The 26,987-nt window shown below is 28.8% G+C and overlaps 2 protein-coding genes across 2 annotated transcripts; both read left to right on the top strand.

Annotated features, from left to right (window-relative positions):
- The first annotated feature begins 842 nt into the window (after nucleotides 1–842).
- On the top strand, nucleotides 843–2,344 carry LOC126843066 (uncharacterized). The gene is made up of 5 exons (XM_050580374.1): nucleotides 843–1,007; nucleotides 1,104–1,254; nucleotides 1,520–1,578; nucleotides 1,747–1,909; nucleotides 2,228–2,344. The coding sequence occupies exons 1-5, from the start codon at nucleotides 924–926 to the stop codon at nucleotides 2,302–2,304; spliced, it is 534 nt and encodes a 177-aa protein (XP_050436331.1). The 5' UTR covers nucleotides 843–923; the 3' UTR covers nucleotides 2,305–2,344.
- A 20,590-nt stretch (nucleotides 2,345–22,934) lies between these two features.
- LOC126843192 (uncharacterized) lies at nucleotides 22,935–26,590 on the top strand. Its single transcript, XM_050580559.1, has 8 exons — nucleotides 22,935–23,152; nucleotides 23,372–23,398; nucleotides 23,774–23,809; nucleotides 24,315–24,350; nucleotides 24,776–24,802; nucleotides 25,798–25,937; nucleotides 26,050–26,078; nucleotides 26,451–26,590. The coding sequence occupies exons 1-6, from the start codon at nucleotides 23,098–23,100 to the stop codon at nucleotides 25,935–25,937; spliced, it is 321 nt and encodes a 106-aa protein (XP_050436516.1). The 5' UTR covers nucleotides 22,935–23,097; the 3' UTR covers nucleotides 26,050–26,078; nucleotides 26,451–26,590.
- The last annotated feature ends 397 nt before the right edge of the window (nucleotides 26,591–26,987 follow it).

The following is a 26,987-nucleotide window of genomic DNA, read 5'->3' as shown; positions in this document are numbered from 1 at the left end:
GTAATATACAGATTGTAAATTGTTGGTACTAGGGTAAGATGCGCGTATAGAATATTTATAATATACAGCGATCATCTACGGGCGGCGCAGCGTGGCTCGTAGTTGTCAAAAAGGCTAGCTTAGGCTAGTCTTGCCTAGTCTAGCTATCAAATGTTGTCGGTAAAGAATTCGTTATACAGCTACACGTATGGTGCGGCATTGTCCGATGTGGACATTTAACATACACCCCTGGTACCATTGGACATATATCCGAAATGTTTACTTCCGTTTACCGGTCAAATTTATATCCGCTAGCTCTACTTCCGTTGTTTACTTCCGGTGTTTGCACAAATTTACTCCTACCCAAAACATCGTACCGCGCACATCAATTACTTTTAAATATATTGGTCGCGCAATTAACAAACTAGTCTACTAGTAAACTAGTCACTTAGTCTATTAATGATTAAACCCAAAAATAACATCCAGGATTCCTAACTTAGCTTGGGTAAGTTCACCAGTGTAATCATATAAAAGAAACACAATACAAGTAATAGAACGTCTAAAATAATAATATCAATGCGGGTGTGATTTGAGAGCCAAAAATTATTCTATGAAACATATAGCTTACACACAGCTAAATAAATACATTTTGTTACAAGACGGATGAGTAAACAGGTAATACCTAAATTTGTTGTGTTTATCAAGCAGCAGAACAACTACTATTGGTTTACGATTCGTAGGCTAAAGCCATGCTTATTTATTCTTGAATTGAATTTAAAAAAACATCGAACAAACAAACTACATATTCGTTTATACAACTTTTATAAGCTTTACACTGAATTCACTATAACAGAAGCCATTAAACGAAGAAGAAGCACTTAAGTTTTAAACACGGCAGAACAGTATTCGAAAATTTTCGCATTTGAAAAAAAATACAAACAATAATGAATTTTAAAAATTGCGTTATGCTTTTATACTTATTTGTCCATTTGTGTACATCAAACGCAAGAATTCGCAAAAATCCACAGGTAATTTTACATTTTTTTTTTTTAATTGAAGGCACATTAGTTCTAAAACAGTAGTATTCACATTGTTTATTAAAATTAAATATTTAATATTTATAGAAATTAGCCGAACTATATAGAAGTGTTTCAGAAGAACGCCCTTTAGGTGTTTATTTGTTTGACGTAGAAAATTATATAAAAAAACCAAAGGTGCGCAAGGAATTTAGAATTTCTAGATTGGATAAAAAAAAGATACAAAACTCCCATTTTGGTACGTTGAATAATAATAACTCATTAATAGATATTGTAAATATATACATGTGAAATGTGAATACCTTTCCGTCTCTTTTATATTTGCAACTATGCGTTATTGTTAATTTAATCTTTTGGTCATCAGTCTCGAGTCACCGAAAGCACTGCCCGCATTTATTTAAACATCATGTTACGTACATTGATGACGTGGTCATCATATAACACCTTACAGCATAATTTGGTTTGGTAATTTTTAATGTGAGTACTTTTATAATGATTTCTAGTTGGGTTTATTTCGGAAGAGCAATTTGTAGCAGTAATAACATCAAAGTTTACTTATTGGGTAATTATGATTTTTTTCTATCCTAATATATGATACATTTTTAAAAAAAATTATAATAAATACTCTATGAACCTAGTGAATAATATAATAGTAATAATTCTAGATTAATTATTTCTATAATAGTAGTTTTCACATTGTGTCTTAAAAACAGAAATTTTATGATTTTAGCAACTCGAAAAAATGTATAAAAAAATCGAAGATGCTGGAAAGTGTAATGTCCTAGTAACCAAGGAAAGAGTTAAATGGTTTTTACTGAAGAAACGACTCCTATATAGACTAAGTAAAAAGGAAATCGAAGCTATAACTAAACCAATGAAGGGTTCCAGAAAAAGTAAAACGCTTCTTCTATCTTCTTTTTCAACGAAATATGTTACAAAACTATTTTATGACAGTTAGACTGAATTTAATTTATATTGGAATATTAATTTAATGACATTGCTCATGATGTATTTTTTATACACGATTTTCAATGATTTAAAAACCAAGCAAGTGGACAGACACAATTATTGATTCTATATGTCTTTCATAATACCCATTATTTGGCCATTGTACATAAAAAGGCAATAATAATAATTGCAACCACCCAAACTGTTACAGCATTTTATAGGTTGATCAATTTTAATGTGAATACTTTTTAAATGATTTCTAGATGATGCTATGAAATTTAGCGAGTTTTATAATTTTATGGTTTTCAAAGAAAATCATTTCTTATATGCATATATATAACACCAGCCGGTGGTAGATTTAAACGTTTACAGGACCCAGGCAAGTAATATGTTCACTCTCAGCCTTTTTTTGTTTCTTCCCCAACTGAAGGATATTACATTTTATATCATTTTACATATTGCATTGTAAATTTGTTTTATATCAATATTTCAGGGCTATAAATTTATTACAACATTCTATTGCCGTTCGCTGTAGTCAAAAAGTAAAATTTATTAAAGTATTCAATTAAGTTTATTTAAATAAAAATTCAAGGTTTATGTATTAATTCTTAAAACTCTAAGGGGTGTGTGTTTTTTTTTGTTTTAATCAGTTATATGGGTATTTTGTAAATGTTATTATTAAAATGTTAAATAACTTGTTTTCTGCATATTATAATTATAAACTAACCTTAGCTGCTTAATCTTAGTTTCTATTAATAAATAAATAAATATATAAATCAAAATAGTAGTTAATTATTATTTATATTTAATTACTATTTGTTTGAATTGTAAATGTTATTTTTACATATCTATAGGTGTAGTAAAAAAGTAGAAAAATAATGTGCATGATTATTGTTAAAATAATGGAAAAAAAAATTTCTGTAATAAACGCAAATACGTATAAGATTACTCATGTATAAATATGTCGGTTTAAAAAAAACAACAGAATCTATAGGAATGCCTAGAACACAAATAATACACATTTGTGTAAACAAGTAATACATGTTTTGTATTTGTCAGGTTAGGTTGCAAAACATGTACTGTTTCTATGATTCGTAGCCGTACTCAAGAAATACATTTATTGCACAATGTAATATAAATAAATGCATATAATTGCCTCATTTCGTTACAGTACTCCAAAAAATAAACAAAAACTGTCGGAATGCCTTCATATATTATAAAAGTCATATCAGATCATCTGATTTAAATATCCGTTGATTTAAACTCAGTTAAGATGGTAAATAGTCTTCAGAAATAAGTATACCTTTTTTTTTCCAAGTCAGAATTGTAGACGACCCCGGGACTTAGCCAATCGGCATTACTACAGGGCTGCCTACATCGTTTATTGTGACAAAATAGCATTACAATATATTATACAATGTACATGAATAATATAACAAAACACAATAAATGAAACACAATACAATAAATGAGAATGACTAAATATTGAAAAATAAAACTACTGATTTAGCCAGGGATCCTGCTGTCGTTACTTTCCAGCCTTGGCCTTCCGGAACGCCTCATATGGACTGCTGCCTGGATAATGGTCGAACCTCGTTCCGCATAGTTGATGAGCCATGGCCACAATGTGCTCGGCTATCTCCCCTGACTCTTTTGCACCATCCGCCTCCGTCGTAAGCCGAGAGACCTGCGCCAGCGCAAGGCGCAACCCAGCTTCAATGGCCACTTCATCATCCTCAAGGCCCTGAATGTCACCGGACCCAAACTCGCTTCCAAGTTAGTGAGTTGTTCTTCTTCGACCCTCCGTCGCTTTCTCCATGGTTCCGCGACTACTACCGGAGATACCTCATTAGAGGGCATCCTTAGGGCATCATTTCGTCCGTTACTGAGTTAACACTAGTTTTGTCTACCTCATCTTCATTTAGGTGTTCCATCTCCAATCCTGGAGCCTAACTTTTTTCCTCTGTTCATCTAGCTTTTTTCTGATCATCATTACCATAAATTCTACTTCATCGCACAAGCGGAATGGACCCAGTTGTCGCAGTCGGTCGAGTTCATCCTCTTCTTTTGCTTTCTTATCTGCCTCTTCTTTTCTCAGTTCACGGTCGCTGGATGACAATCGGAGTGAGCCAGGTTTACCCTATCATTCCATCACTTCCCCCTTCCTTGGGTGGAATTCGAGAACCCTGGGGGAGTAACTTTGTCTTTTTATAACTCTCCATGTTATGGTTTAAAGGGTGGCCTTTCCCTACGCTTTTGCCATAGTGCTAGGGGTGTGGTACTTTGTTATAAAGTATAGATCACTATCATAAATACTAAAAGTATTATCATGTTTGTTTTTGTCTCTTCTATTTTTCTCCTATTCTACACTATTTTCACATATTAATTAAGCTTAAAATTATATATTTATTGCTTTAAAAGTTGTACACAACGACATCACTTTTTTTAGATTGTTTCTCTAGTTTTAGAAATATTACTCTTTCCCCTTAATTTTTTTATTCCGTAATACTATCATCTCTTTAAATCGATGTAACCGAAAAAATATGATTAAAATAATGTAAGTTATGAGTATTTTTGACATTTTCATGTCTTAGCTCTGGCACATAACCAAAAAAGCGTTATCAAAAAAAAAATGGGGTTGAAGATGACGTTGGGGGTGAGAATTAGCCGGTACAAAACCATAAAAATAAGTAACGAAAAAAGCGTTACCACACTGAGTGGGGTGGGGTAGGAGATAAAGATGGGAGATAGGGGGTGAGTGATAGGGGGTAGGGATAGGGGTTGAGTGATAAAAAAACAGTGTGCATAAGTATTGTTTAAATAATAAAAACTCATGTTTTTGAACTAACTACAAAAAAAGTATTTAGGTATCATAATATAAAAACTCTAATTAAAAAAAGGCTATAAATGATTAAACCCTAGAAATAACATTCAGGATTCTTAACTTAGATTGGGTAAGTTCACCATTCTAATCATATGAAAGAAACACAATACAAATAATAGAACGTCTAAAATAATAATATCAATGCGGGTGTGATTTGTAAGCCAAAAATTATTCTATAAAACATATAGCTTACAAAAAGCTAAATAAATACATTTTGTTACGAGATGGATGAGTAAACAGGTATACCTAATTGGTTGTGTTTTTCAAGCAGCAAAACAACTACTATTTGTTTACGATTCGTAGGGTATAGCCATGCTTATTTTATTTAGAATTGAATTTAAAAAAACATCGAACAAACAAACTACATATGCGTTTATACAATTCTTATACGCTTTACATTGAATTTACTGTTATAGAAGCCGATAAACGAAGGAGAATCATTTAGATTTTAACACGGTAGAGCAGTATTCGAATATTTTCGCATTTGAAAAAAACCACATAATAATGAATTTTAAAAATTGTGTTATGCTTTTATACGTGTTTGTTCATTTGTATACATCAAACGCAAGAATTCGCAAAAATCCAAAGGTAATTTTACATTTTGTCTTTTTAATTGAAGGCACATGAATTCTAAAATAGTAGTATTCCATTGTTTATTAAAAATAGATATTTCATATTTATAGAAACTAGGCGAACTATATAGAAGGATTTTAGAGAAATATCCAGCTGTTCATATTTGTCAAGTAATTGATTTTATAGAACAAAACCCAAAAGTGCGCAAGGAATTTGGAATTACTGGACGGGATGATGATAAGATATTAAGAACCGGGTGGAGTACGTTGAATAATAATAACGCATTAATACATATTGTAAAATAAATACATGTAAAATGTGAGTATTTATACTATTATGAATAAGGCGTCTGGGGTAAAATAAAAAAAAAAAAATATGCAGAATGTAAAGGTATTTGGATAAAAAAAGCTATACAAATATATATTAAACGCTTTTATCTTATTTTTTACAAATTGTGTTAGAATGTTAAACGTTTTACAACAGTTACACTAATTGTTAGAACTATTGAAATATTCATTTTATGACATTCCTCAGGAATTTTTTTTGTTAACGCGATTGTAGTTTGTTTGAAAACTGAACAAGCGGACAAATATAATTATTGCTCTTATGTGATTTTGATGTGTAGTACCCTTAACTACCAAATATTAATCATAAAAACGCAATAATAATAATTGTAACCACTACATCCGTTATAGCATAATTAAGCTTGGTAAATTTAAATATGAGTACTTTTATAATGATTTCTAGTCCACACAATGTCGGAAGAGCAATTTGTAGCATTAATAACATCAAAATTTAATAATTATGTAATTATGATTTTTTTCTATCCTAATATATGATATATTTAAAAAAAAAAAATTATTATAATTAAATACTCTATAAGTTTAGTGTATAATATAATAGTAATAATTCTAGATTAATTATTTCTATAATAGTAGTATTCACATTGTGTATAAAAATCAGAAATTTTATGATTTTAGCAACTCGGAAAAATGTATGATAAAATCGCAAAAGCTGTAAAGGATAATATTTTAGTAACCAAGGAAAGAGTTAAATGGTTTTTACTGAAGAAACGACTCCGATATGGACTAAGTGCAAAGGAAATCGAAGCGTTAACTAAACCAATGAAAGGTTCCCAAATGGGTAATACGCTTTTATCTTTTTTTTCAACTAAATATGTTACAAAACTATTTTATGACAGACTGATTTTAATTTATATTGAAATAATCATTTAATGACATTGCTCATGATGTATTTTTTAGACACGATTTTAAATGATTTAAAAAACAAACAAGTAGACAGACAAAATTATTGATTTTATATGGCTTGTCATAACACCCGTTATTTGGCCATTGTATATAAAAACGCAATAATAATAATTGCAACAGCTCAAACTGTTACAGCATTATATAGTTTGATAAGTTTTAATGTGAATACCTTTTAAATGATTTCTAGATGATGCTATGACATTTGGCGAATTTCGTAGATTCATGGTTTTCAAAAAATAATGTATTCGCTTCAAGACCAACCGGTGGTAGATTTAAACACTTGCAGCCTCCAGGCAAGTAATATGTTCACCGTTACAAAATTTTTGTTTCTTTCCCAAATAAAGGACATAACATTTTATATATTGCAATATTATGGCATTGTAAATTTATTTTTATATCAAAATTTCAGGCCTATAAATTTACTACAATATTCTATCGCTGTATTCAAAAAGTCAAACATTTAAAAATATTCTATTTAAGTTTATATGAATAAAAATTCAAGGTTTATGTACTAAATTATAAACTTTTAATGGTTGCGTGTTTTTTTTTTGTTTTTATCAATTATATGGGTGATTTGTAAATGTTATTTTTAAATATTATAAAAATGTTAAATAACTAGTTTTCTGCATATTATAATTATAAACTAACCTTAGCTGCTTAGCCTTAGTTTCTCTTAATAAAAAAATACATATATAAATCAATATAGTATTTAATTATTATTTGTATTTAATTACTTTTTGGGTGATTTGTTTATGTTATTTTTAAAAAACTATAATTTATAAAAATGTTAAATAACTAGTTTTCAGCTTATTCAAAATATAAATTAACCTTAGCTACTATGTCCTAGTTTCTGATAACAAAAATATACATATCCAAATAAATGTTGCATTTACTTTTGAGTTGAGGGTAGTATCAAAATCGGAAAACTTAACTTCTTGAAGATTTAATAGCTAAAAAGTAGACTGGAGATATTGGTCTAATCTGAAATATGTGTTGCAAAATAGCTATCGTTTTATGATTTGTAGACCGTAGCTAAAATATTTTTTTAATGTTGAATGTTTTCCTTTATTGGTCAATGTAATATAAATAAATGCATATAATTGTCTCATTTGATCACAGTACTCCAATAATGGTAAAATAGATACTATTTGAATTGTAATGTATTTATGTTGCACATTGTAATATAAGTGTTCATATATATGAAATGGAATGAAATGAAGATGTTATAATTATTTTAAATAGACTATTTATTTTTTATCAGGAATGTAAATCTCCTATGACAGTGGCCTGTTAAAATCTAAAGGTGTAGCAAATAAGTAGAAAAATAGTAATATGCACTAGTATTGTTAAAATAATGGAAAAAAAAACATTTTTGTATTAAACGCAAAAAATATCACGGTTACTCATGTAAAAATATATCGGTTTGAATAAAATAGCAGAATCTGTAGGAATGCCTAAAACACAAATAATACACATTTTACACAATTGTGTAAACAAGTAATACATTTTTTGTTTGTGTCAAACCGAAAAACAACTACTGTTTCTATGATTCGTAGCCGAGCAAATATTTTTCATGTATCATAAATTTATTGGACAATGTAATATAAATATATGCATATAATTGCTTCATTTGGTTACAGTACCGAAAAAAAAAAAACAGAAACTGTTGGAATGCCTACACATATTATAAAAGTCATATCAGATCATCTGATTTAAATATACGTTGATTTAAACTCAGTTAAGATGGTAAATATATTATGACACTACAAGTGCTAGGCTTTAAGGTTTAAGTTTTAAACAACTGCGAAACAGTATTCGAGATTGTCTTACGCATTATAAAAAAACCACAATAATAAACTTTAAATATTGTATTACGTTTTTAATTTGTTTGTTCATTTTTATACGTATAAGCTTACTCATGTATAAATATGTCGGCTAAAAAAGAATCTGTAGGAATGCCTAAAACACAAATAGTACACATAATACACATTTGTGTTAACAAGTAATACATTTTTTGTGTTTGCCAGGTTAGGTTGCAAAACTAATACTGTTTTTATGATTCGTAGCCGTACTCAAGAAATACATTTATTGCACAATGTAGTATAAATAAATGCATATATTTGCCTCATTTGGTTTCAGTACTCAAAAAAATAAACAGAAACTGTTGGAATGCCTACACATTTTATAAAGTCATATCAGATCATTTGATTTAAATATACGTTGATTTAAACTCAGTTAAGATGGTAAATATATTATGACATTACAAGTGCTAGGCTGGAGTTGAGCAATAATGTAATTGAGTTATTGTGTATACAAATATATGAATACGGCTCTTTAAGTGTGAAACAGAATATTCAGAAATTGAAATCTATTAAAATAGTTTGAATGTCGTGAATTAAGATGGCAAACTCTGAGAGACAGATACCCCTTATAGGTATTAAGTTGTAGTGCATAAGCAGAAAAATATTTTGCACGTGTATTGTTTAAATAATAATAACTTGTTTTCATATTGATCTAAAAAAAATAATACATTTTTAAATCAATAAAGTATTTAATTATACAAACAAAATATATATTTGTTTATACAACTTTTATACGTTTTACACTGAATTCGCTGTAACAGAAGCCATTTTAAGTTTTAAACAACTGCGAAACAGTCTTACGCATTGAAAAAAAAATCTAAATAATGAACTTTAAATATTGTATTGAGTTTTTTAGTTTGTTTGTTCATTTTTATACGGCAAATGGCGGATTTTGCGAAGATCCAACGGTAATTTGAATTTTTTCTTTTAATTGAAGGCACATAAATTCTAAAACAGTAGTATTCACATTGTTTATTAAACATAGATATTTAATAATTATAGAAACTAGCCAGACTTTATAACAAGATTTCAGAGAAATGTCCAGCTGTTTATATGTATAATGTAAGAGATTATATAAAAGAACCAGACGTGCGCGAGGAATTTGAAATTTCTAAAAGGGATGTACAAAAGATACGTACATCCTATTGGAGTACGTTGAATAATAATAATTCATTAATAGATTTTGTAAAATATATACATGTTAAATGTGAGTATTTATACTATTATGAATAATGCGTCTGGGACAAAATAAAAAAAAATGCAGAATGCGTCTGTAAAGATAGTTGGGTAGAAAAAGTTATTATCGCTTTTATCTTGTTTTTTTACAAATCGTGTTAGAATGTTAAACGTTTTACAACAGTTACACTAGTTGTAATAATTATTGAAAATTTCATTTGAGACATATCTCAAAAAAAATTTTTTTTATAGGGGTTGTAGTTTGTTTGAAATCTGAAAAAGCGGACTAAAAAAATATTGTTTTTAGGTAATTTTGATGTGTAGTACCCTTAATTGCCAAATATTGTTCACAAAAACACAATTATAATAATTGCAACCACTCTATCCGTTTGTCGTAAGACAACGATAAGTAATAGACACTAGATGTACACATTGGTTGAACTGAAACTTGTCAGAGCACAAGAGTATAACGGATTGCCGTCCGGGTTTTTCGCGGATGTTTAACAGCCGTTATTTACATAGGATTAAAAATAATAAGAGATTGAGAAATAATAGGTACGATGTGCAAATGAATCGCAAGATAAGTGTACGAGAAAAGGGGAGAGACTACAAGGTATTAAATGAACGAACTTAACCCTTGCAGAAGGACATCGACAGCCGAGTACTCTTGATGGAAGACTTGTGGTTACAGTAAAGTCGACTGACGAAAAAGCAATACCTTTCCGTTTCTTTTATATTTGCAACTAAGCGTTATTGTAAATTTAATCGTTTGGTCATCAGTCTCGAGTCACCGGAAGCACTGCCTGCATTTATTTAAATAACATGTAACCTATATGATGACGTGGTCATCATATAACACGTTACAGCATAATTAAGTTTCGTAAAATTTTAATGTGAGTACTTTTATAATGATTTCAAGTTGCGGAAATGTCGGAAGAGCAATTTGTAGCAATAATATCGTCAAAATTTACTTATTGGGTAATTATGATTTTTTTCTATCCTATATGATATATTAAAAAATAAAAAAAAATAATAATAATTCTTCTTCTTTATTATCGCCTTACACTCCAAACTACATTGGGTGGGCCACCCTAGTCCTACATCTCCATAGAGCCCGGTCTTCTACATCTCGTTTAATCACCCCTGCTATCACCATATCACTTTGTATTCCGTCCACCCAACTTGTCTTTGGTGTTCCTCTTTTTCCCTCTACATTGATCGTCAAAACACCTCTCACTGCCTCTGCCTCATCTCTTCTCATAACATGACCGAACCATCTCAACCTATTCTCTCTCATTTTCTCCACAATTGATGCAACTCCTAAACTGCCCCTTATATACTCATTTCTTGTTCTTTCTTCCCTAGTCACTCCACACATCCATCTTAACATTCTCATCTCCGCTACACTCATTCTTTGTTCCGTTTTCTTATCTACTGCCCAACATTCCGACCCATATAACATTGCTGGCCTCACTATCGACCTATAAAATTTACCTTTCATCATCATCCTACTCGCGAAGCGTATGCACTTACTACATTTAATACCTTACTCCCTAAAATTAATTTTAATATTATTACTCTATCACTTTTCCTTACAACTCCGTTGTAACTCTTACGTTTGCTTTCATCTCCTCATCCACTATTACTTCCACACCATTTCTGGTACTAGTCTTCCCTGAATAAATTATCTTATAATAACATTAAAATTTACTTTTTGGGTAATTATGATTTTTTTCTATCCTAATATATGATATATTTAAAAAAAATATATATAATAATTAAATACTCTATAAACCTATTGAATAATATAATAGTATGATTTTAGCAACTCGAAAAAATGTACAAAAATATCTCAAAAGTTAAAAAGAATAATATCCAAGTAACCAAGCAAAAAGTTAAAGAATATTTACAGAGAAAACGATTACAATATAGACTAAGTGAAGAGGAAATCGAAGCACTAACTTCACCAATGGATGGTACGTAGGAAAAACACGTTATAAAAATGTAAAGGGCTTTTATCTTCTTTTTCAACGAAATATGTTACAAAACTATTTTATGACGGTTAGACGGATTTTAATTAATATTGAAATAATCATTTAATGACATTGCTCATGATGTATTTTTTAGACACGATTTTAAATGATTTAAAAAACAAACAAGTAGACAGACAAAATTATTGATTTTATATGGCTTGCCATAATACCCTTTATTTGGCCATTGTATATAAAAACGCAATAATAATAATTGCAACTACTCAACTCGTCACAGCATTGTATAGTTTGATACATTTTAATGTGAATACTTTTTAAATGACTTCTAGATGATGCTATGTCATTCGACGATTTTCATCATTTTATGATTTTCAAAAAAAAATATATATTCGCTTTTACACCAACCTGTCGTATATTTAGACGTTTGCAGGCCGGAGGCAAGTAATATGTTCACTCTTACACATTTTTTGTTTCTTCCCCAACTGAAGGATATTACATTTTATATAATTTTACGTATTGCATTATTATCGCATTGTAAATTTATTTTTATATCAATGTTATAAATTTACTACAATATTCTATCGCCGTTCGCTGTATCCAAAAAGTCAAAATTTTTAAAGTATTCTTGTAAGAAATTTAAGTATACTTAAATAAAAAGTCAAAGTTTATGTATTAATTCATAAAGTATTAAAGGGTGCGTGTTTTTTTTTGTTTTAATCAATTATATGGGTAATTTGTAATTGTTATTATTAAATATTATAAAAATGTTAAGCAACTAATTTTCTGCATATTATCATTATAAGCTAACCTTAGCCGCTTAGTCTTAGTTTCTGTTAATAAATAAATACATATTTAAATCAATAAAGTTTTAGTTTTAGAAATATTACTCTATCTCTTTAAAATCGATGTAACCGAACAAATTTGAATAACCATCCATCTCATGCGTTACTTTATTTATTGTGTAAGTTATGAGTATTTTTTTTTTTTTTTTGAGGAATTTGTTATCATTATTTAAAAATGTTAAAGACATCCACAATAATCACAATTTGACTTCCGAAACAGTGGCACTATTATATTCTGAAATGTATGATCGATTATAAAGTCACATGATTTGCATCAAAGCGTTTTTTCAAAAGTGATTTTATCACTTTCAGATTTTAAAATTCCTGTAAACCTGTGACTCTCCGTCCTCACTATGCTCCGTCCTTACTATGCCCCGACCCCAATGTACTGTTTTTTTTCGCAAAAAAAAATAGTGGATCAAATAACACATAAATAAATCAATGTCTTGTTAAATTTAGATGGAATGGTCGACGATTCATGTTTCAATCGTTTTTTACTCCATAGTTTAAATTGTAATCGCTTAATAACAATAAAGTTAATATCTATGTATTATATTCTTCCCTTAGATCAATCTTATACTAACTTGTTATACTTTATAGATTTTTTTTTTTTAAGCTCTATTATACTTCTATTTTACTAGATTGACAATGTTCAAAACAAAATGCAACTAAAAATACCTTTTCATAGATACTTAAATTGTAAAGGGTGGAGCAGTGAAACTGGCGATTTTCCCATTTAAATGCATTGAAAAATCGCCCGATTTACTGCCCCACCCTTATATTAATTACTTGTTGTGTTCTAAAGAAGAATTTAAATTCTAACATTTAAATTAAAGTTTAATCTTATGCTGGAACTGTGACGGAGAAAACCGTATAAAAAACCAAATAAATATTCCTTATAAATTTCAACTAGATCCTACTCTTTTTCTCGAAATTATAGCCTGTAAAAGTTCTAACTTAAAAACTAGTATGTTTTTTTTGTTTTTTCCAATTAACTGTGAAAGAGTAAACTTTTTCAACTTTTATCCCCCAAACGCACAAAAAAAAACCCACATCATAGTAGAACCAATACCTTCACTGTTCTGCATCGAAGCTAAAATATGAAGGTTAACGAAACACGAATTTATCGATTTGAAGCGTTACCAAATTTTCTTATTTAATACACTATACAAATACTTCACGTTTGGATACTAACATTTTTTTGTAGCTATAATAAATATGTAAGTATTTAAGTTTTAAATGATATCCTCCAAGAAACAGAGTTAATATTTAAATGGCATAGACAAAAAGTAAAAAAACAGTGTACATAAGTATTGTTTAAATAATAAAAACCCATGTTTTTGAACTAACTACAAAAAAAGTATTTAGGTATTATAATATAAAAACTCTAATAAAAAAAAGGCTATAAATGATTAAACCCTAGAAATAAAATCCAGGATTCCTAACTTAGATTGGGTAAGTTCACCATTCTAATCATATGAAAGTAACATAACACAAATAATAGAACGTCTAAAATAATAATATCAATGCAGGTGTGATTTGAAAGTCAAAAATTATTCTATAAAACATTAAGCTTACAAAAAGCTAAATAAATACATTTTGTTACGAGATGGATGAGTTAACAGGTAATAGCTAAATTGGTTGTGTTTGTCAAGCAGCAAAACAACTACTTTTTGTTTACGATTCGTAGGCTATAGCCATGCTTATTTGTTTTAGAACTGAATTTTAAAATATATTGAACAAACAAACTACATATGCGTTTATACAATTCTTATACGCTTTACACTGAATTCATTTTAACAGAAGCCATTAAACGAAGAAGAACCATTTAAGTTTTAAACACGGTAGAACAGTATTCGAATATTTTCGCATTTGAAAAAAAAATACAAACAATAATGAATTTTAAAAATTGTGTTATGCTTTTATACGTGTTTATTCATTTGTATACATCAAACGCAAGAATTCGCAAAAATCCAAAGGTAATTTTACATTTTGTCTTTTTAATTGAAGGCACATGAATTCTAAAATAGTAGTATTCCATTGTTTATTAAAAATAGATATTTCATATTTATAGAAACTAGGCGAACTATATAGAAGGATTTCAGAGAAATATCCAGCTGTTCATATTTCTCAAGTAATGGATTATATAGAACAAAACCCAAACGTGCGCAAGGAATTTGGAATTACTGGACGGGATGATGATAATATATTAAGAACGGGTGGAGTACGTTAAATAATAATAACGCATTAATAGATATTGTAAAATAAATACATGTAAAGGGGGGTATTTATACTATTATGAATAAGGCGTGGGGGGTAAAAAAAAAAAAAAAAATGCAGAATGTAAAGGTAGTTGGATAAAAAAAGCTATATAAATATATATTAAACGCTTTTATCTTGTTTTTTTACAAATTTTGTTAGAATGTTAAACGTTTTACAACAGTTACACTAATTGTAAGAACTATTGAAATATTAATTTTATGACTTTCCTCAGGAATTTTTTTTGTTAACGCGATTGTAGTTTGTTTGAAAACTGAACAAGCGTACAAATATAATTATTGCTCTTATGTGATTTTGATGTGTAGTACCCATAATTACCAAATATTATTCATAAGAACGCAATAATAATAATTGTAACCACTCCATCCGTTATAGCATAATTAAGCTTGGTAAATTTAAATATGAGTACTTTTATAATGATTTCTAGTCCACACAATGTCGGAAGAGCAATTTGTAGCATTAATAACATCAAAATTTAATAATTATGTAATTATGATTTTTTTCTATCCTAATATATGATATATTAAAAAAAAAAATTATAATAATTAAATACTCTATAAGTTTAGTGAATAATATAATAGTAATAATTCTAGTTTAATTATTTCTATAATAGTAGTATTCACATTGTGTATAAAAATCAGAAATTTTATGATTTTAGCAACTCGGAAAAATGTATGATAAAATCGCAAAAGGTGTAAAGGATAATATCCTAGTAACCAAGGAAAGAGTTAAATGGTTTTTACTGAAGAAACGACTCCAATATGGACTAAATAAAGAGCAAATCGTTGCAATAACTGCACCAATGAAGGGTTCCAAAATAGGTAAAACGCTTTTATCTTCTTTTTCAACGAAATATGTTACAAAACTATTTTATGACAGTTAGACTGATTTTAATTTATATTGGAATATTCATTTAATGACATTTCTCATATATTTTTTAGACACGATTTTAAATGATTTAAAAAACAAACAAGTAGATAGACAAAATTATTGATTTTATATGGCTTGTCATAATACCCTTTATTTGGCCATTGTATATAAAAACGCAATAATAATAATTGCAACAGCTTAAACTGTTACAGCATTGTATAGTTTGATAAATTTTAATGTGAATACTTTTTTATTGATTTCTAGATGATGCTATGACATTTGGCGAATTTCGTAGATTCATGGTTTTCAAAAAATAATGTATTCGCTTCAAGACCAGCCGGTGGTGTATTTAAACATTTGCAGCCTCCAGGCAAGTAATATGTTCACCGTTACAAAATTTTTGTTTCTTTCCCAAATAAAGGACATAACATTTTATATATTGCAATATTATGGCATTGTAAATTTATTTTTATATCAAAATTTCAGACCTAAAAATTTACTACAATATTCTATCGCCGTTCGCTGTAATTAAAAATTCAAACTTTTTAAAGTATTCAATTTAAGTTTATTTAAATAAATATTCAAGGTTTATGTACTAATTCATATTTAAAGGGTGCGTGTTTTTTTTTTTGTTTTTATCAATTATATGGGTAGTTTGTAAATGTTATTATTAAATATTATAAAAATGTTTAAATAACTAGTTTCCAGCTTATTCAAAATATAATTTAACCTTAGCTGCTATGTCCTTTCTGATAGTAAAAATATACATATTCAAATAAATGTTGCATTTACTTTTGAGTTGAGTGTAGTATCAAAATCAGAAAAAATATTGGTCTAATCTGAAATATTATGTGTTGCAAAATAACTACTGTTTTATGATTCGTAGACCGTAGCTAAAATATTTTTTTAAATGTTTAATGTTTTCCTTTATTGGTCAATGTATTATAAATAAATGCATATAATTGTCTCATTTGATCACAGTACTCCAATAATCGTAAAATAGATACCATTTGAATTGTAATGTATTTATGTTGCACATTGTAATATAAGTGTTCATATATATGAAATGGAATGAAATGAAGATGTTATAATTATTTTAAATAGACTATTTATTTTTTATCAGGAATGTAAATCTCCTATGACAGTGGCCTCTAAAATATCTTAAGGTGTAGCAAATGAGTAGAAACATTTAAAAGTTTTTACGGTAAGTGAACTTTTGCATTTTACAAACACAATTTCACAGTTTACTTTTTTGTTTTGGAAAACGAGTGGTTTTTTTTGGCTAAATCTTATTGTATTATTTATTTTTTTTAAACTATTTAATTTGCTTGCCTGATACCATGGTACCATATTGTGAAAATATTATAGCAAATACAAATTTTATATAAAAGCCAATAACAACTCATAAATAGCATATCTGCTCCGCTTTGGAGCTACAAAATGGTTTTCCACCTAAGTGTGTTTTGTATTCTAGTGAACACATTTTTTGATATTGTGTTCATACTGATGTAAATGAAATAGGCCGAGCCTTCGGCTGAACAATTATAAGAATATGTTTCCAAAAAAAAAAAAAAAAAATAGAATGACCAATCTGTTTTGTAAACTAAATAAGCGGTAGAATTGTATTATTTAACTGCAACTATTACATACGATTTACACTTATAAAATATAACTTAAAATTAAAGAGTATCGGCCTGCAGTTACACGCAGGGTTTCGCCTAACCTGACCTAACCTAACCTAACCTATCTGATAGACGTCCCGTGATGACTGCCGACGGTTAAAAAATATGTACAGATATCAGTATAGGTAGCTACCTAATAAAGATTTAAAATTATTACTTTTTCATGCAGCTAGAGATGTTATAAGTGACTTATAACTTAACATTTCCCTAGGCCATTTATCCTTACCAACTAATCTAAAGATCATATTATATGCATCATACCTACTAATTTTAGCTATTTTTATTAATTTCAATAATCAAAGTAATTTTTTAACACAGGAAAATCGACTAAAACATTCATTTATTCTACATAAAATGCTATCATTTTATGTTGCCAACAGTGATTTGAATCTTTGGGAATGTACCTAAAACTGTGCGTTTTCTAACGATACATCTCAAAACCTAAACGCAACTTTCCATAGATTTATTTTTCATTTACAACAGAGGGATTATGATAATTTATATCTCGAAGAAAAACATCAATATTGAAATCTTTATCCACTATAGCTAAGATGTCGACTACATACCTAAACCAAATCTTTATTTTAAAAACTTCTGTCAAGAAAAGTGATAATTGATAACATGGAAACTGAAACTGAAAAACATAATTTTGTTAAGTTCATTAATTGTATCTTTTTCTATATTAAATATTATTTAATCAATCGTTTAGGAAATTCAAGTTTATTGAAATTATGTTACGGAATGACATACAGATTATACTACTAATGTTATTGTAATAGTATAAAAATTACAAATTTCTGTTGTTAGACTAAAAAGTACTTAAACTCTTATGAATTTATACGAAAATTTTGGAACCGCTCCGTATAATTTTCAATATCGATTTCATCTATGTATTCTATGAGCAACTGAATGAAACGGAAATCGACGTTTTTAAAAACCTGACTGAGATAGTACAAGAATACTCTGGTGTTTTCCAAACTGTTGTACTCGATTGGCACGCGGCTAGTAGTAGTTTCCAAACGTTCCATGTCATTCTTAATTACACTCGTATAAGGTGTTTTAAATTCTTTATCGTCTGTAATAAGGAACGGTTCGGCGGCCACGCAACCGAAAGACAGACAAAGCGACACCAGTATTGAAACTACATAACTTACCACACTATCCACTTTCTGTATTCCGTTACAGAGATTATAGATAGCAGTAAGCAAGCTCTTCACGTGCGGGTCTTTGGTCAAGTTTAACATGCTGCCAAATGTGTCGACCAAGTTGTACCATTGATGGGCGTACAAAACGTACTCGTCCGATTCGATATAGTTTTGTAAATACTGTAAGTGTTTCAACGTCAGCCGGAACATTAAGATTTTCAAAAATGAATAGCACAGCGTTAAGTATGATTTTATGTTTTCAAGGTTGTCGATAGCCCAATTCAGTGTGCGCGCATCGTACCAAGACTTCTCCAACCGTTTGCTCGTGTCGGACCAGTCCACGTTGACGTTGTACGCGTTCATTAGATCCGTCTTATAAGCGTCGTACAAACCCAAGCCGTTCATGAAAATGTTTCTGATTTTCAGCGTCTCTTCGAAATGACAATCGCACAACTTTTCGTGAGAACACCATGTAGTTTTCCGCCAGCAGTTTGTTCGGCTTCGGAATTAACGCGGGCCATCATGGCTTTCAACACGTACAGGCGTAGGATCCGAGTTTGGTTTCGATTAGTTCTGTGGTACCTGTCGAATGACATTACCTTTGCGGCATCCGGTTAGTGTCTTTGAGCAGTTTTTCAATTACATATTCAGTAGTGGCCACCATTTTCTTATAGTCTTCCGCCTCGTTCTTGAGATTCTCATAAGACCAAGTCACCATACTCGTGTACAAATGCACTAGCCACAAGGCACCCATACGCTTTACTCGGACGCTGTACAACGATGCTATCTGGTATTTTATAGCATGTGACTGTAACTAGCTTATGTGGCCAGTTGACAGTTTTGTTTGCGGATCATATGGGCGGTCGACTAAGAGCTTCACTAGCTCGCATGTGTGCCGATCCGCTGAACAGGTATGCACATTTCAAATCGCCATAGAGACTATCGTTTTCGATAGGCACATTATTGCTTGGATATTTGTAACCGGTTTCCAATAACTGTAAAAATGAATAGCACAGCGTTAAGTATGATTTTATGTTTTCAAGGTTGTCGATAGCCCAATTCAGTGTGCGCGCATCGTACCAAGACTTCTCCAACCGTTTGCTCGTGTCGGACCAGTCCACGTTGACGTTGTACACGTTCATTAGATCCGTCTTATAAGCGTCGTACAAACCCAAGCCGTTCATGAAAAGGTTTCTGATTTTCAGCGTCTCTTCGAATTTACCATTGCGCAACTTTTCGTAGAACACCATGTAGTTGGCCGTCAGCAGTTTTTCGGCTTTGGAATTAACGTGGGTCAACATGGCTTTCAACACGTCAGGCGTAGGATCCGGGTTGGATTCGATTAGTTTGTCGTAACTGTCAAATACATTACCTTTGCGGCATCCGGTATTGTCTTTGCGCAGTTTGTCAATTACATATTCAGTAGTGGCCACCATTTTCTTATAGTCTTCCGCCTCGTTTTTGAAATTGTCATAAGACCATGTCACCATACTCGTGTACAAATGCACTAGCCACAAGGCACCCATACACTTTACTTGGACGCTGTACAACGATGCTATCTGGTATTTTATAGTGTGACTGTAATTACTTATGTGACCGGTTGACAGTTTTGTTTGCGTATCATAAGGGCGGTCGACTAAGAGTTTCACTAGCTGCATGTGGGCCAATCCGCAGAACAGGTATGCACATTTCAAATCACCATAGAGACTATTGTTTTCGATGAGGATATTGCTCAGATATCCGTAACCGGTTTCCAATAATTGTACCGATTGCCAAAAGAGCAGTGCCAAAAAAAGGACAATTTTTTTGAGAATGGCCGAGTGCAACATGGTTGTCTGTTTGAAATTCTATTACTCGGTCGAAAAAATAGTTTGCTTGATGCTTTTACAGGTAACGAAATATTACAACTGAAGAAATATGTACTAACCGATTCGTAGTTTGGGGTTTTTTATTCGCATTTAGCTATATTTGTTTATATGGTTTTTAATTACTGTCTATTGCACATTTTTAATAGGCTATGACATGGTTAAAAAGTGTCGCATACACCAACTTGTTACTTGATACTATATAGCGATTGAACGGTTTCTAATCGACTTTGTGATTAATTATTTTTATTTCAATAACGCGAGCATGCTTCACTAATTTATAGATACAATATTGCTTGATAGGTATTTGTTTAGACCACATTTTTATTTTGACTTTTCAAAAAAAGTGTTCTATGTAGTATCGTATTATAATATAAAAAATATAATTAATGGAATACGTATATATAAATATATACGTTTTTAATATACTTAAAGATTTTATACTTGATTAGTGTGTTCTTTTCCATAATTTTATAGTTGTAAGATGTAAGCTTGATTATTTTTTATTCTGTTGGTTATATTCGGTTCTTGTCAAAAATGGACACATCCAAAGATGCCCAAGCTAATTAATAGTTAATTTGAAGGAAATGTTATTTTTATTTTTTAAATTAAAACAAACTTCTATACCATGTATCATACTTAAAAGTATTAAATTATTTTCTGGCATAAAATGCGTTGTGTAACAAAGTCGCCTAATGTAATTCGGCCAAACATAATCTAATTAGTATTATAAAAAAGATAATACTCACGTATTTTATTTCAGTTTCTCCACATAGGGAGTTCCCCTAATATGAAGTTATTTAAATTTTATTTAGTGAAGTGTGCACACTTAGATAGGTAGTTAATTTGGTTTATTCTATGTAATGACGACACTTAACATTTACTAATAAAATTAATTTCTCTTGGTTACCTTAAATATTATGTTAATTTCTATAGAAATACTTTATTTTGTCTTATGCATAATGGCTAATAAATTGTGTGCACTGAACTGTGTAATGTGCTTACATTATTGGTGCGGTCATTACAAAATGAAAACGAATTAAAAAAAACTCATAATTTTCCAAGTATGTACTTTAAAATAACCTAATGTTATATATAGAAGATAAAGCAAAGAAGATTGGTAAAATTTGTGTGAAATGTTTAAAGAAGTGTGCAACAGGAACTGCAGATGCAATGGGTATTGTGTGTTGTGTACCTTACTTTTTATGTCATACATACTGTCGCTGTGAACCGGAACCATTGTAAAACTAGGTGATCTTTACTTAATTTATAATTTTTCTAATTACAAAAAAATTATTATAATTAGCATAGTAGTATAATTTTTAAAAATTAACTACGTTGGTATAATTAATAAACAAATACTATTAATTTCAGGTTTACATCGTTGTATCATCATCATAGTCGTTGATAACGATAGGGTAAGCTAACCTAACCGTTAAATACAACATTATTTTTTTTAAATAAATTTGTTGAAACTTTTTTCTGATAAAGAAGTATAAAAAAATTGATGTATTAATGTACAAGATTATAAAAACAAAATCATATAATTATTGTCATACTCATCAGAAATTAGATGCCCAGTATAAATTTCTGGTTAATAACAGATTTAGCTGAAAGAGTTTAACACAAATCTTAATTTTTTTTAAATCTGATATAAATATACTCAAATAATGTACAATATTTTTTTAACAATGGTGAGATGAAAATAAATTATGTTTGACCACTGAGTAATAATAAATTGTTTTTAAATTTCAGATAATCATTTATCAAATTGTGTATAAAATTTATTAAAACCAAAAATTATGTATTTTACTTAATTATAATAAACTTTTATTTTTTAGCCATTTTATAAATGTTTTGCTTTCTGTTAATTAAACATATTATTGACTGAGAACCACAATTTTATTTTGCGTTATTTTAATTTATTTACTAATTTTGTGTGTTGACGAAAGTAATACGACAATGAATACATTATAACAAGTTTGCCATTTGGATGTGGTTATAATTATATATTATGGTTAGTAAATAATAGTGACCTATTTAACAAAATAAGTACAGTGTAGACACAAAACTTATAACTTCATCTAAAATGAACAAAAAATACACCGACCAACCGATACACATAGATCACCCTTAGCCAAACAAAAATTTACTCAAAAACTACTGTCTAGACCATTTTTCCAAAAATGAACTAAGCTACACTATAGTCCTCCCCATTATTGAAAATGTCAAAGATAAGGTAATATCAATAAAAATAAATAAATAAATAAAATAACAAGTACAATGATCTACCCGTTTGTTGAACATAAAAGCTGTAGACTACAGCGTGAAGAAGAATATATTAAGGATTTCAAACTAAAATATAAACAGTTATTAGATGATTTCGAATTTTTCTTATATTTCAAATAGTAGGCAATGTTTAGTTTCAAGAATTTACTTATTGTAGACAAAATGCTCAGTACGTCACACATGTGTTCTAATACCATATTTATGTTTTAGTATAAATAAAACACACAGTCTTTTGCGTCAGAGTTTAATTAATACGTTTCTATATAGCCAGAGCAACACTAAGTCGATAATTTAATAATTCCCATTTAATTTTTCTCTTTAAATTTTTACTACTACAGTTGTACGTACACCGTACAACATTACAGTGTTTTTTTCAGATTTATAAACGACTATTCAATTTATCATCATGCAAAAAATCGCCATTTTTCTCACAGCAATTATTCTCTTGGAAATATCATTGGGTAATTTTTGTTTGTATTTATTTTACAATAATACATTCTAGGGTCGATTATTTGAAATTAACAATGTACTATATACTTATGGCGTTAATATATCTAACTAAATGACACGTTACAGCTAATAGAACTTGAATACTTGTATATTTGCCTCACATAATATATGTATGCAAGCATGAAAATAATGTATTGATATTGATACTTCATTTTCTTCTTTATATTTAGTCAGCCAAGGTAAACCACGTCCAGGAGGTAAGATCCAATTTATAATTATATCAACAGAATTTGGTATTTGTAATTATTATACACATATTTTTTTACATTTTTAACTTTTGTACTGGTTCATTGTACACTGTTATCGTGAAGTAATATGGAACTAAAAGTGGAATAATTGGTACAATAGGAACAAACATTTATTCAATTTTTTTTTATATTATACGACACCAAAGATATCCAAAATGGTAGATAAAAAATTATATTATTTTATCGTTTCAATTAAAATCACATCAAGATTGCTATAAAATAGTGTAAAAAAGTAAAACTTACGAACATTTTTTTTTGCACAGACCTTTTTGTTATTTGAAAGTTAGCAAACAGTAATTTAATTTGTAAAATTTGTTGAATTAGGTGGAGAAGGTTCGACACAGCCGCAAGGCTCACAAAGTTAGTATACAATGTAGAATTAGTAATAGCATTCTTAGTATTAGCCCTCTTTATATATGTATATTAAGGCGATTAAGAAAAACCTGAATTTATTAATTTTTATTTTTTAAATTATTTCTAGAGGTGTTTCGTTTTAGTTTTAAATCAAATGTTCACTTTTATAAGTTTTTTTATTGAACAAAAACAATGTTTTAAAATATTGATACATATTTGACACAAACTACCTCTAGAAATGGTTTTAAAATTTTAAATAAAATCAAACATTTTTATTTTAACCAAATCATATATTTACAAGAGAAGAACATAGAATAATAAATTAGGTTTTATTGAATCACCCTAAGGTAAACAGAGTAGTAGGAAAAACAATTATTATTTATTGTTTGAATAAAAAAATGTTACATTAAGGTTACCACAAAATCGTGTAAAAAATGAAACCTGCAAATAGTTTATTTTTTACATAGCTTTTTGTTTTTCGATAATTTGATTTGTATGTTTTTTGGATTAGATGAAACGAATTTGAAGCCACCGACATTTGTAACACGTCAGTATAATATGTAATATTTTTTATTTAATAGCAGTTTAATAGTACCTAGTGAATTAAAAAAATATATATTCTTTAGTTTCTTTAACCTCATCTTTAGTGCACATTATAAATTCTGAAATGAATATTTTACAGAAAAAATACAAATTCATAGTACCTAATATACAGTTATCTATTCTGTATACTTAATTACTTATATTTTTATATGTATACATAAAATTAATAGTTTTTCACCCCAATCAGTTTTCATCATCTAGGCCAGATAATCCCACCAAATTTGAAAATAATGTTTTTTTTTTAAATATAAAACTGCATTTAAGTTAGTAGAAAAACGTACAAAAAATAACACACATTTTTTTTTTTTTTTACATGTCGATTTATCGTTACCAAACATTAATTTGATTTATACAAACTTTTGGATTTAGCGGATATGCTTCATAAGGAGCCAAATGGTCAGTATACACGTTTTTAATATACTAAAAGATATTAGTACTTTTTCAGTGTATTCTTTCTCATACTTTTATGGTTGTTAGATGTAAGCTTGATTATTTTTTATTCTGTCGGTATTATATTCGATCTTGTCGAACATGGATAAATTCGAAGATGATCAATGCAATAGTTTATTTAATGAAAGCATTAATAGAAATTTATATATTATCTCAATTAATTTAAATTTTAAAAAAATGCTGAAAATGTTGAAAATTCCACAACCAGTTTTAAATAACTACCTTATGTAGTTTATTAAGTTTAAAATTTAGAACGCAGGAGAGTAGTATACATTTTATTTGTACACTTTATTTTATTTTTGAAATGGATTTCTAATAACAATTGGTTTTGAAATAAAAAATATCCAAGTTTAGCTAGAATTTTTCCATTTTTTGTTTTTGTGCAATAATCAACAAATCCTATTATTATACCAATCATGCTAAAAAAATATTTATTATTCATTTGGCCTAAAATGCCTTATGTAACAAAGTCGTCTAATGTAATTTGATCTAACATAAACTAATTAATGTTATAAAATGTATAATTCTCACATATTACTTTATTTCAGTTTCTCCACATATATATATATACATATATATATATTATATATTACATTATACACCTGATATGCAGTTATGTGAGCACAGTGTTCTAGTTAATTATATAGTGAATTCTTTTACACTATGTAAAGATAATAATTGAATATTCACTATTAAAATTAATTTTTGCTGTCATCTTAAATATTTAGTTAATTTATATAGAAATACTTTATTTGTAAAATGTCTTATGCTTAATGACTGTACAATAATGTAAGCCCTTTACATACCAGTTTAATGTGATGTGCCGACATTATTGTACGGTCATTACAAAATTGATATGAATTAAAAATAATTTATAATTTTCAAAGTATCTACTTTAAAATAACCTAATATTTAAATAACTTCAAATGTTTGTGTTAAAGAAAATGCAAAGAAGATGGCCCAAATATGTGCGAATTGTCTAGAGAAGTGTGCAAATGCAAGCGAAAAAGTTGTGTGTTGCTTACCTTACTATTGTTGTACAAAATGTGGTTGCTTTGATCCGGTTATATTGCACCTTTAGGTAGACTTTACTTATTTTAAAAAGTTTTTACAATTAGTATAGTAGTTCACTCATGTAATTATTAAAATTAAGTAAGTTGGTTAAATGAATAAACAAATAATTCAAATTTCAGGTTCACATCGCATCGTTGATAATCATAGGGTAAGCTAACCTGACCATTTGATTCAACAGTTTGTTTAAAAAAAATTTAGTAAAACTTTTTTCTGATAAAGAAATATAAAAAAAATTGATGTATGCATGTGTAGGATTATAAAAAAACACATACATATATTTAGTGTCATCAAAACTTAGATGCTCAGTGTATGTATTTCTGTTAAATAATTGAATAAACTAAAAGTGTACAAATCTTTATTGTATTAAATTTAAAAAAAAAAATGTTAACCTTTTTAGTGAATAACATTTTTTTTTTTAAAGGATATGTATTTTTAAAAAAGTTTTATTGTTATTTACCTCAATAATAAACATTAACTCTGTTTAACTTTTGAATAAAAATAACTTTTTATTACATTTCAGAAAAGATCCAGAGGTGTCATATGAATATACAATTTCTTTCGAATTCAATATAATCATTAATCAAATTCTGCATAAAATTTATCAAAACCAAAATTATATATTTCACTGAATCATAATAAAACTTTTACCATTCGACTAATTTTAAAATGTCTTGTTTTTCGTTAATTACACCTATTACTGACTGATATGTTTATGTATTTACTCTCTTTATGTAACATTATTACAACTTTCCAAATTGGATCTGGTTATAACTATCTGGGTTAGAATATAATAGTGAACTGCGTAGCAAAATAAAAAGATTGATCACTCTTTCGTTAAAAAAAAAAAGTGACAGCCAACCGCACGAAGAAGAATAAATCAAGTATTTGTATCTAAAATAAAAACGGTACCTATTTAGATTTTGAGGTATAATTCATCATGCTAAAAAAAACTAGGGTTATGTTGAGTGCCCTGTACATGGTTGAAGAACGAAAATCGATAAAACCATTGTAAAAGCTATCGTTAAACCTCTTGTGGACACGTCTTCGTTAGACAGGA

This window comes from Adelges cooleyi, unplaced genomic scaffold (assembly GCF_023614345.1).
Source record: "Adelges cooleyi isolate 19-005CV unplaced genomic scaffold, UGA_ACOO_1.1 ACOO_flye_CR_arks_rails_tigmint_CR_PRNA_574, whole genome shotgun sequence".
NCBI classification, from domain to species: Eukaryota; Metazoa; Arthropoda; class Insecta; order Hemiptera; family Adelgidae; genus Adelges; species Adelges cooleyi.
Note: the sequence above shows the minus strand (reverse complement) of the source record. Positions and strands in the feature narration are given on the sequence as shown.

Excerpts from the sequence above, each read along its gene's own strand:
- LOC126843066 (XM_050580374.1), top strand. The coding sequence starts at position 924 with ATGAATTTTAAAAATTGCGTTATGCTTTTATACTTATTTGTCCATTTG. Across the intron at positions 1,008-1,103 it reads GAATTCGCAAAAATCCACAG|AAATTAGCCGAACTATATAG; the intron begins GTAATTTTACAT and ends TAATATTTATAG. Across the intron at positions 1,255-1,519 it reads GATACAAAACTCCCATTTTG|TTGGGTTTATTTCGGAAGAG; the intron begins GTACGTTGAATA and ends AATGATTTCTAG.
- LOC126843192 (XM_050580559.1), top strand. The coding sequence starts at position 23,098 with ATGCAAAAAATCGCCATTTTTCTCACAGCAATTATTCTCTTGGAAATA. Across the intron at positions 23,153-23,371 it reads TCTCTTGGAAATATCATTGG|TCAGCCAAGGTAAACCACGT; the intron begins GTAATTTTTGTT and ends CTTTATATTTAG. Across the intron at positions 24,803-25,797 it reads GCTTCATAAGGAGCCAAATG|AAAATGCAAAGAAGATGGCC; the intron begins GTCAGTATACAC and ends TTTGTGTTAAAG.